Raw genomic sequence first — 11,370 nt, 5'->3', positions numbered from 1 at the left:
TAGCCACTATAGTACTGTAAATAGTGAAGTAAACTACTGTTTTTTTTATCTTATGTTGTGTTTAACTGTACATTTTACATTAAATTTGTTACAGTGTATGAAACGATTTAAACCTTTTTCTCACACATTTTAGTCTTTTGCTCTAATCTAAAATAAATAACAAGAAATTCTCACTCACTGAAATGATCCATGCACCATATTTTTAGTCTCTGTGATTTTCTCTTCATGTCTTCATGGCTGCACCAAAAAGATGTGGAGTTGATGTTTGAGATGATTTAGACCTGCGTCATAATTCAGCCTAACTGTAATTCAGTCACAACCATTTTTTTTAATGTCTGTGTGTTGCTCTCTGTGCAGAGTGGAGGGCTGCCTTCCCGTCTGCCCCCCACACATGGTCCTTGATGAGGTCACTCGTCGCTGTGTCTTTGTTGAAGACTGTGAGTATGCCTGATTTCTTTCAGTGGGGTTTTGCTTCAAATATTAAAGTTTTCTTAGGGGAACCGGGATGCCTTAACTTCTCCCTTAACTTTATTTTTGTCCCCGGAGTGTAAGTGGCTTCAGAGCAAAGCATACAACACATGCAACCCTGCAGGGCAGAGATAGGGAGGTGTCCTGAATACCAGTGAACTAGACACCAACAATTATCACTAGTGACTGATTCTCACATTTTCCAGTGTACAAAGCATTAATAACACATAAAGATATATACCTACCTCCCATGAAATAAGACCCAAAGGAAGCTGTCTCTGTTTAAGCCATCTCAAAAACTCTCTGTCGAGCTTGGCTCTTCTCTAACACACTTTTTATTGTTTGGATTTAGGCATTAAGATCCCAGTTGCTGTGCAGCCTGTGACTCCATCCACTGCTCAGCTGACCTCTGCAGCTGTCACTTTTGCAACCACGGAAAGCACTGCTGCCTCCACCACACCCCTCCAGACCTCCATCACCACCACGGCATCCTCAGCCCCTCCACACACTGGCCCCACTGCTAAAATCACCACCACTGCTCCTGCCGTGATCACACAGACGTCCTCATCGGAGGTCCAGCCGACCCGCCCAGTCACCGTCTCTCCTTCCACAGCTGCTGAACTCTCCACAACAGCAGGACCCCCATCTCCTCCAACAGAGCCCCCCGCTGTCAGGCCAGAGGTGGAGGAGCCTCTGTCCACTGTCAGCGTGACTGAAGTCTTGTCGACTACCACTGTCGCAGGTACAACAGCAAGGACGACCGTGGGCCCCAGCACGTCCGGGCTGAGCAGCACTCCCCTCTCCGTCACGTCTCTATTCTGGCTCACCTCCTCCACCAAGCCCACCCACTTCCCCCATCCGCTCTTCACCACCACCGCCACCCCCCTGCAGCCGTCTCCAACAGCAGCACTGACCACAAGCTCTGTTGAAGGGTCAACCACCATAACAACCCCTCCTCCTGTTGTCGCACAAACAACCAAAGAGATCACAGAGGCTACAACACATTTAGAAGCAGTCACTCCGATTGGAACCACTTCTAGTCCAAGTCTTGTTCCAGTCTATGAGACGTCTACAGTTACAGACAGGACTACCGTAACCAGCACAGCTACCACTGCATACACAGACACCAGCACAACGCCGGTAACAGTGGAGCAACGTCCCCCAACGACAACTACACCCATCCCTTATGGTTTACCAAGCACAGCCTCTACAACCTCAGCTCCTGTGGAAACAGGAGCCGTGTCTTTGACTACAGTTGCTTCACCTACAACCACAGAATCAGAACCAGTTGCACCTTTCATCACCAGTAAAACAACAATGTACATAAGTCCAGAGACAACATCGCCGCCGGCTACCACAGAGACAATTCTGCACACCACTCCCGCTGAAGTGAAGACTTCTACAACAACCGTTCCTGAGATTCCAACGTCTACCCTGGTCCATGTTGCACCTACTACACCCGCACCATCTGCTCCTACTTCAGCTGGACTGGAGTGGAAAACAACAACAGAGAAAGTGACCATACTTGAATCAACAGTTTTTGAAATACCTATAGCAACCACAACGGCTGCACCTCTATCTCCAAAGATTACAGACACCACAACTTCTCCTTTGTCCAAATCCACACCCTATGCTGAGAGAACCTCCTGGTCTGCCGCGGTCCCAACGGTGGAGACAACCACTCAGACCACAACTCCAAGACATACAGAAATTTCAGGGATGTCCACCATGTCCACAGGTCCCCCTGTCACAACAAAACCAACGGTGACACCAGTGTTTCCTACAGAAACCACCGCTGTGCCACGTTTACCAAAAACAGAGAGCTCCACCCATCCTACGTCTACCGTGCGTACCACAGAGTTGTTTCATTGGGAGACCTCCTCCACTCCAGTCCACAGCCCCACAGTGAAGACTACACCAGGGCTCACTTCTGAAACTGTCATCCATGATTTCACTTCTACGAAAACTACAGAAGTGCCTCGCCTTCCTGTGACGTCAAAGCCAATTGTTACCTCTGCGACATCGGCTGCTGCAGACACATCCAAAACCACAACGTCTCCTTATATCTCAACTGCAGAAATTGTCACCACCACAACTAGGCAACCAGCTACACCCTCGACTTCACCTGCACCGGGTTTTCCGGAGACACTTCTCACCACCATCCCTACAAGAGCTCCACCGGGTGTTGTCACCACCACGCTCAGACCCGTCGTCCTGCAGCCCGTTACAGAGACGACACATCCGGCGACTGGCAGAGTGGAGGTGTCTACGAGAGCTACGACCACGCCGCCTCCGTCTGGGTCTCCGCTGCACACAACTGCTTCCACCGCAGCTCCGAGGCCAACGGCTGTCCAGGAGAAAGTCACCACCCGGCTGGTGTCCACCGCAAGAGCTACACCTGCTACTACAACTACAACCGTCGCACGAACGACCACCGTCAGAACAACACCCAGAGTTCCCGTCACAACAACAGTTACACCCAGAATCACGTCCACTGAGAGCTCAACCGTCGGGCCGGTCACTGCAAGGGTTACCATAGCAACAAGGCCCCCAGCAGTAATCTCCAGCGCAACCACTCTCGGCCCACCGACTGTCACACCGAGCCCTGGCATGACAACAACGTCAGGAGTGGCGCCAACAACTGTCCCAACGTCCGCCGAGTCGTTCACCACAGCCAGCGTGACTGAACGCGTCGACACAAGCGGAGAAGTTACCACCGTAACCGTACCTTCAGCCGTCCCCACGACAACCGCCGGAGAGTCAGCCACATCTGAAAAAACCCTGACGACCAGAAAGAGTGAAGTGTCACCATCCACATCCCAAGCGGTGACGCCTCCACCTGACACACACCTGATCTCCACCCAGACGCCTGATGTTCCCACTCCGACCTCACTCCCAGCAGCCACCTCGGTCCAAACTGAGCAGGACAGAGTCGATCGCACCAGTCCAGGTGCGACGACGCAACATGCACCGGCGTCGCCATACACACCCCTGGAAACAACCAGACACGCAGAGGGCACAACATCCTTGACTGTATCATCTACAAGGATTTGCACTGTAGGTCCAGTTAATACACCTTTTCTTTTCAGCCACATAATTCATAATTAGTAACAAGACAACTTCTAGCATGGATTTATTTGTAATTGATATATGATTTCCATCACTTTTTCAAAGCCGACCCATTTATATTTACATTTGTACCGAAAAAAAGCAATACAGGAACATTTGGAAAGCTAAATTTCAAAATAAGAGCACCGAATTCAGCTTCAAGCTTACAGTTCTTTTAGTGTGTCTTCTGCTCTAGAGCAGCAGGCATGTGTACCCATATTTAACAGAAGTAGTATCTGAATGTTGCAAAACATACAGTTAATCTGGGTTAAAATAGTCTAAACCTATGGTTCACTTACTATTTTTTTGTAGCTTTCAACCACATTCGTGGTCCACTGAACAGACACTTCTGTCTTACGTGGTCGTATTTTGGGAGGGCAACATACAGTATATAATCACGATTCGGTAATTAGGAATGAAGAATGAAGAAGGTAGGAATCACTGAAGTAGGCCATGATATACTGTCAAAGCCACCAGAAATAAATTACAATATTTTATCACACATATGCTCCCAAGGTCTGAAATGAACCCCAACATTTGACATAGAGATTAGGTACATTTTTAGTTGAGTATCCGTCTCTCTGACACACTAAATATGAGTTTTATTTCCTGCTTACAAACATCTCCGTGTTTTATTTTTTTGTTGTGTGACTTTTGGTTTTCATTTTTTTTTGTCCAGCCTCCCTATGCAGAGATTGTGGATGAATGCACAAAGTACATTTGCATCAACAACCAGCTCGTCTTGTTCAACAAATCTCAGAGCTGCCAGTTCACCTCCGACCGTCCAAACTGCGGCCTGCTTGGCTTTGCCATCCTGGTCAATGGAGACAAGTGCTGCCCAAAGTGGGACTGTCCATGTGAGGAAACACTTCCTTAAAAAATACACTATTTTCCATTTTCTCCAATCTCGTGTCACTTAAAATCAAAGAAAACCCACTTGCAATTTCAGACTTAGCCCATAGCTCTGTCTTTTTAAATCTGACTGGACTAATTGTTGATGTTGTTTCTACATTCCTCCAGACTAGTGATGTTTTCTTAAGATGTATGACTATGGCAGGTAATATTTTTTATTTTTTTGTGGCTGGTGTCAGCTTTCATTGTCGTCTCGCCTGTGCGTTCCAGGTCGCTGCTCGATGTTTCCGGATCTGAATGTGATCACATTTGATGGGAGCAGCGTTGCCATCTACAAGGCCGCCTCATACATAGTGACCCAGCTGCCCAATGAGACTGTCAGTGTCCTGGTTCAGGAGTGTCCTGCCGACTCAGAGTCACCAGTAAGTCAATATCACACTTAGCTGGTTGAATGATTGGAACAGAAGACACTGACATTTGATTTTTTTAACCGGATTTTCTTTTCAAAGCTCCTCTGGAATTTCACCAACCTGTGTTTGGTGGCAATCAACATCACGCACAAGTCAGACCAGATCATCATCAACAGGCTGCAGAGGAGGGTTAGAAGCACTCTCTTCTCATCTTGATTTTTACTTTGTATTTTAACTGTCACATTGGCATATTAAGGCTTTCTAACTGATAAAATCTAATGCAACACGCACTCTTTCAGCTTTACGTCAACTCGCGGTACGCTAAGCCTCGATTCAAAAAGTTTGGATACGAGATCTACGACACAGGCAACATGTACCTGATCCGCAGCCCGGCTGGTCTCAAGCTGCAGTGGTACCACAGCACCGGCATGATGGTGATCGACAGTGGCAGCTCCCACAACAAGCTTCACACCATGGGCCTCTGTGGTAAGGGTAGTCTTAGTCTTGCTTTGCCAGACCAACATCCAGACGCTGCGGAGGAGGGTCTGGTTAGTCCACATAGCATTCAGGGGTGGGAGAAAAAAACGGTTTTATTGGCATTTCTTTAACCCTCCTGTTGTCCTGGGGTCAAATTTTCCCCGATTTTAAAGGTTTCTACATCACAAATTTGCGATTCTTTCATCCAAATTGTCCAAATATTACATGGATTGTTTTATATAACGCTTCTTGAAAGTTAAAAGGATCAGTTCACTACTTTATTGAATTTGGGGTGTTTTTATTTCCCCTTCAAAAAAAAAACTTTGACAAAAAAGAAACAAATGATATAATTTCATATATAAATGAGGTTTCTTGATCATGAATTTGAAATAGAAAATAGTGTAAAACTAGTGGTAATATATTAGTTAGTGATGTGTACAGTATACTGATGGTAGTGTTACAAAAATGAAGAAAATGTTATGAAAAAGCATCAAAAAGTGTTTAAAAAAAGTGAAGACAGCACAACACAAGGGTCAAACCAATCACAATCGTCATGGCTCTGCACCGTGCCTCTGCTAAATAGCCTCGGGAAGCATGCAGAGACCTGAGGACCAGGTAACCATAGTCCTCAGATTGGACAGATAGTCTAGCTAGCTGTCTGGATTTACCCTGCAGAGATCTGAGGACCAGGTAACCATAGTCCTCAGATTGGACAGATAGTCTAGCTAGCTGTCTGGATTTACCCTGCAGAGATCTGAGGACCAGGTAACCATAGTCCTCAGATTGGACAGATAGTCTAGCTAGCTGTCTGGATTTACCCTGCAGAGACCTGAGGACCAGGTAACCGTAGTCCTCAGAAATCCACCACATGCATCTGGCGGAATATCCTGCGGCACCGGAGCAATCCCGGAAGTGGAACGGCATTGATATAGACTAGGGTAGTCTTACTCCTGCAGTTGTACAATTTACATTGTAATAGTTCCTTTTAAAACACCTGTCTTGCTTGTATTCCACACAGTTTTATCTCAATAGAGCGATTACACAGAAACAAGGCACTAAAAATGAGAGATGTTCCAAAACTGATTCCAGTATTGGAAAAGCCTCCGATTCTGCCTAAAAAGCTGGTATCGGTATCGTAAAAGTACTGTAGTCTATGCAACAATCCAATACCACGCCAAAATCTAAAGTCATTATTTGATGTTCTTTTTGCCGTTATGACTCAGTCTCAAACTGGATAATGAAAGAAAGTTATACAACGTCCATTGTTTGTGTCGTTCATGTTTCATAAAGAGTTTAACCTGAGCCAGACCGACAACACAGATAGAAATCCTACCCCATCCATACAGGGATAGTCAAATCATTATGAAATATATGGCACACTGGTATCGGATCAGTACTCGGTATTGGCCGATACCCAATTTATCGCTTATTTCTGCATTTTTTTGGACATTTGTTTGTTTTTTCTTTTATATTTCTGTCACTTTTTTCAGTGTTCTCAAATCTTTTTTTCTTTCTTAAAATACTATGAAATTACGTAAAACACCCAAATTCAACGAGTATCAGAATCGGTATCGGGAAGCAAAAATCTATTGTAAATTTTGTCCTTTATGTTACCTCTTTGGGATGGAGAAAAGTGTAATTTCATTTACAAATGATAATTTGTTAAGATGAGCGAGAACTGGAATATGGACACCAGGGAGCACCAAAGTTGTGCTCATGCAATACGAGTTGCACCCCCGTCACTCTGATGTCTAACTGGGGGTGATAGTAGCTCACGCCGTGGGGAGTTGGACATTTTTGTTGTTTTTCTCGTAAATTTCTGCCATTTTTTTCAGTGTTCTTAAATCTTTTTTTCTTTCTTAAAATGCTATGAAATTAAATAAAACACCCAAATTCAATGAGTTCAGGCATCAGAATCGGTACAGGGAAGCAAAAACTGATTGTTAATTTTGTCCTGAGAACCGGTAGTATCTCAGTCCGTAGGGAGGTGGGTTGGGAACCATAGGGTTGCTGGTTCAAGTCCCCATGTGGACCAAAGTATGGTGATGGACTGGAAGCTGGAGAGGTGCCAGTTGGCACTGCCAGTGTGCTCTTGAGCAAGGCACTGATCTCCCTAACCGCTTGGGGTGCCTTCCCATGGGCAGCCCCTGCCCCCCCCACTCTGACATCTCCCCATTAGTGCATGTATAGGTACTGAGCATGTGTGTAATTCAGGCCTGTGTAATGTGTAATAACAGACTCTATATTGTAATTTCCCTTTGCAGGATTAATAAATTTCGTTATTATTAGTATGTGACACTGGCAGCTTGCCTGGGTTGAACTTTCATGATGTTAGGCAGTACCAGAAACCACATCTGGCAGCAGGATCCATTTGTCACATTGAGGGATTCATACTGTATATCACGGCTTTATGTGTAAATGTAGTGTTTTTGTGAACCGGCCCTCAGGTTTCTGTGATGGAGACCCAACAAACGACCTGACGCTGGCCGACGGCACCACAGTGGGCTCAGGTGAAGATCCGGCTGTTTTCATCGACAGCTGGCAGGTTCCCAACACCACCAGCTACGTCAGCCACAGCCGCCGCCGCGAGCTCAACTGCTCCACCAGCGACTGCTCCGTCTGCCTGCTCATGCTGCAGAACGCCGCCTTCTCCCCCTGCCACACCTTCGTACGTCAACCCGTCCTCTCCTCACACAGGAGCCAGTTGTTGTCTGGTTCTGAACTCTTTCTGAAAGCTTTGAATGGCTGCTAGTAAAGTTTTATTTCAAAGATAACAAATGTCTAAATGAATATCACCCAGTTCCTCAAAATCCTTTTTCTGTATTCAACCCTCGTGTTGTCTTCCCGTAAATCAACTTTTAGTTTTTACGAAGTACTTTGTCCAATTTTTCTTTGACATTTTTGTGGTTGTTTTGACCACGTTTTTAAAGTTTTCTCCAACATTTGTTGTCACTTTTTGACTTTGACACTTTTGTGGTCTTTGTCGATTATTTCTGCATTGATTTTGGACATTTCTGTGGTTTTTCCCTTGCATTTCTGTCACTTTTTCAGTGTTCTCAAATCTTTTTTTCTTTCTTAAAATCCTATGAAATTAAATAAAACACCCAAATTCAATGAAAATAGCTGATCAGTTATTTAACTTGTGAGGAGCAATGTATGGAACCATCCACGTCATGTTTTTTAACAAATTAGTTGAAGGAAACCCAAATTTCTGATTTAGACACTTTTTGAAAATGGGTCAAATTTGACCCCAAAGTCAACATTGGCACTTTTCTACCAATATTGCTCTCTCACTTCTCTTCAGTTAAATACATGTTTAACAAATAGTTCAATGATGTGTATTAATGAGATCATGTTAAATGACTATTATAATTAGAGGACTCATTGGTAAAGAAGCTACATAATTTCTTCTAATTAGTTCCCTTAGCAATTCCCTTTTAAAAGAATGTATTTGATCGTTTCTTTGTTTCCAGGTCCCGCCGAGCACCTTCTGTGAGGTTTGGGTACGAGATGCAGAGTACGTCAACAACCAGTGTGTGGCGCTGGCAGCCTACGCCACTTCTTGCCACAAATTCAACATCTGCATTGAGTGGAGGAGTCCAGATCACTGCCGTAAGACCGCCGTTAAAACGTTAATCAGCACTCACAGCTGCTCTCTGAGCAGGAGGGACACTCTTCTGTCTACAGAGCTTTAAAATACTGCAACTCTAACCAGGAACCAATCATGAACCATATTTATACACACATATTTAAGCTCTTATTCTTTATCTTTCTTCGTTGACTGTCTTTTTTTATTCAGTTGCTTGTTCTATGTGTCATGCGTTTGACTATGTAAAGTTGTACAGTATGTTCATATCTATTTCTGTAGCCTCTTGGCCAGGTCATGTTTGTAAATGAGAATTGGTTCTCAAACAGTTTACCTGGATAAATAAAGGTTAAATAAAAAAAAATAAAAAAAGGAAACACGGCAGTTACAAGAGCTGGTTAAATATCTTGGACACACCTGTTGAGTGTTTTCTGTTTGGACAGACTTTGGTAATCATTGTAATTAGTGCACATGAAGTACATCAACCAACTTGAAACTGAGCAGAAGTTGAATCAGCCGGAACAACTGGCAAAACTGATCGCGTGTCACCCACACAGGCGATCAGTTTCCTCAGTTATACAGGGTCTTTAAGGCAGCGTGTACAAAACGTGATGGTGTGCATTGGTGAGTCCATTTTCTAGATTCCAGTACCATTCCGAACTATTCATTCCACCATTATCTTTCAAAGTAAAATAGTCTCACGTTGCTAGACTTATCTCCACATAAATATAAAAAGTCTAAATGATGAGTAATTCACACGTATTTGAAGATCACAAAGAGGTTTTTCAACTCACATATCATTAGCACTTACTGTATTTTATTACCTTATTCAATATTGTTGTATAGAATTGTAATATAACAATACTATTTCTCATCCTGTTTTACGGTACTACTGGTATTCCTAATGTTGCGGTCAGTGTGTGTTTATACCATCATATTTTCATCAATGCGCATTGTGCAAAGGCACTGACACGTTTTTGTCTCTTCCTGCAGCCTTCGTGTGTCCTGACAGTCTTCGGTACCAGGCGTGTCTGCCGGCCTGCACGTCTCAGTCCTGCCCCAACAACGACTTTGACTCGGACCCGGACCAGTGTTCAGGCGTGACCGAGGGCTGCGTGTGCCCCGAGGGAACGCTCCTCCACCGACCCTACTCCGCCCTCTGCATCTCACCTGAGAAGTGTGGTAAGACGACAGTTCACCTGTTCGTACAAAAGAGCTGGAGTCAACAACATTAGATATTGATGGCATTAGATTGTAAGAGAACACAAAAAAATACATAACTAAATTATCTCTTTCATCTCTTTGATTGATGCTTTTTTTGTTTTTCTTACACAGAAATTCAAAGTAGTTGAAGTAGTTTCTGGAATAGTAAATTCTTGAAACTTCAAAACCCCAAACTTGTTGTTGCAGAATCACAAACGTATTGACATTATTGTAGAATAACTATTGACAATGTTCTAGATAATCAGTGCTTAGAAACGCTTGAAAATACATGCTTTTTTTGTCCAAACGTCATACCAAAATAAAAGTGATGCAGCTCCCATATACTTTGGCCCTCTGTTCCAAGTGTCAGTGTAACACTAGGCCTTACTGACACAGAGCTCCAGAGGTTAGAATGAAGCTTTCTATTTCCGTCCAAGTCAAGCATCTTTCTTTTTCATTTTCAAAATGGTTTGAAAACACTACTGTAGTCACATCAGATGGGCTACACACAATACCAGTACCAAAGCCACATGTCCCAACTTACTACAGAAAAAATCCAGAAGCCAAAAGACTCAAAAATGGATTTTATATGAACAGATATATCTGTGCGTTTTTCTTATTTCCTTTTGAAAAGTGCAAAGAAAAAAGGCAAAAAAAGTGCAAAATACAAAACTTCTCGAATACAAAAACACACCCACATCAATCACACACATACTTGAAATAACTACTATATACATAAATATATACAAATAAGTAATTAGCACCGGCAGAATCCCTCATGCCATCAGACTGTACAACTCCTTACTAGGGGGGTAGGAGGAAATAGGACAGAGAGGACAATACATGCACACATACATACATACATACATACATGCATACATACATGCATACATACATGCATACATACATGCACATACATACATACATGCATGCATACATACATACATACATACATGCATACATACATACATATATACATACATGCATACATACATGCATACATACATGCATGCATACATGCATGCATACATACATACATACATACATACATACATGCATAAATACATACATACATACATACAGACATACATACATACATACATACATACAGACATACATGCATGCATACATACATACATACATACAGACAGACATACATATATACATATATACATATATACATACATGCATGCACACCTGGACTTAAATTCTCACCTGGTCACTTTATCACTTTAACACTGGACTCAACACTGACACTTTAATAAT

The 11,370-nt window shown here is 43.4% G+C and overlaps 1 protein-coding gene across 1 annotated transcript in view; it reads left to right on the top strand.

Moving 5' to 3' along the window:
• Window positions 1-11,370, top strand: part of otog (otogelin) — a 143,549-nt gene that overhangs the window by 66,825 nt on the left and 65,354 nt on the right. Inside the window, exons 32-40 of the mRNA XM_032520661.1 lie at window positions 358-437; window positions 821-3,525; window positions 4,256-4,433; window positions 4,699-4,850; window positions 4,938-5,027; window positions 5,138-5,324; window positions 7,763-7,983; window positions 8,789-8,927; window positions 9,895-10,083. Of these exons, the coding sequence (XP_032376552.1) occupies window positions 358-437; window positions 821-3,525; window positions 4,256-4,433; window positions 4,699-4,850; window positions 4,938-5,027; window positions 5,138-5,324; window positions 7,763-7,983; window positions 8,789-8,927; window positions 9,895-10,083 (3,941 nt within the window). The remainder of the gene's footprint in view (window positions 1-357; window positions 438-820; window positions 3,526-4,255; window positions 4,434-4,698; window positions 4,851-4,937; window positions 5,028-5,137; window positions 5,325-7,762; window positions 7,984-8,788; window positions 8,928-9,894; window positions 10,084-11,370) is intronic.

The sequence above is a fragment of the Etheostoma spectabile genome, chromosome 1 (genome assembly GCF_008692095.1).
Source record: "Etheostoma spectabile isolate EspeVRDwgs_2016 chromosome 1, UIUC_Espe_1.0, whole genome shotgun sequence".
In the NCBI taxonomy this organism is placed as follows: Eukaryota; Metazoa; Chordata; class Actinopteri; order Perciformes; family Percidae; genus Etheostoma; species Etheostoma spectabile.
This window is presented reverse-complemented; position numbering and strand designations above follow the sequence as displayed.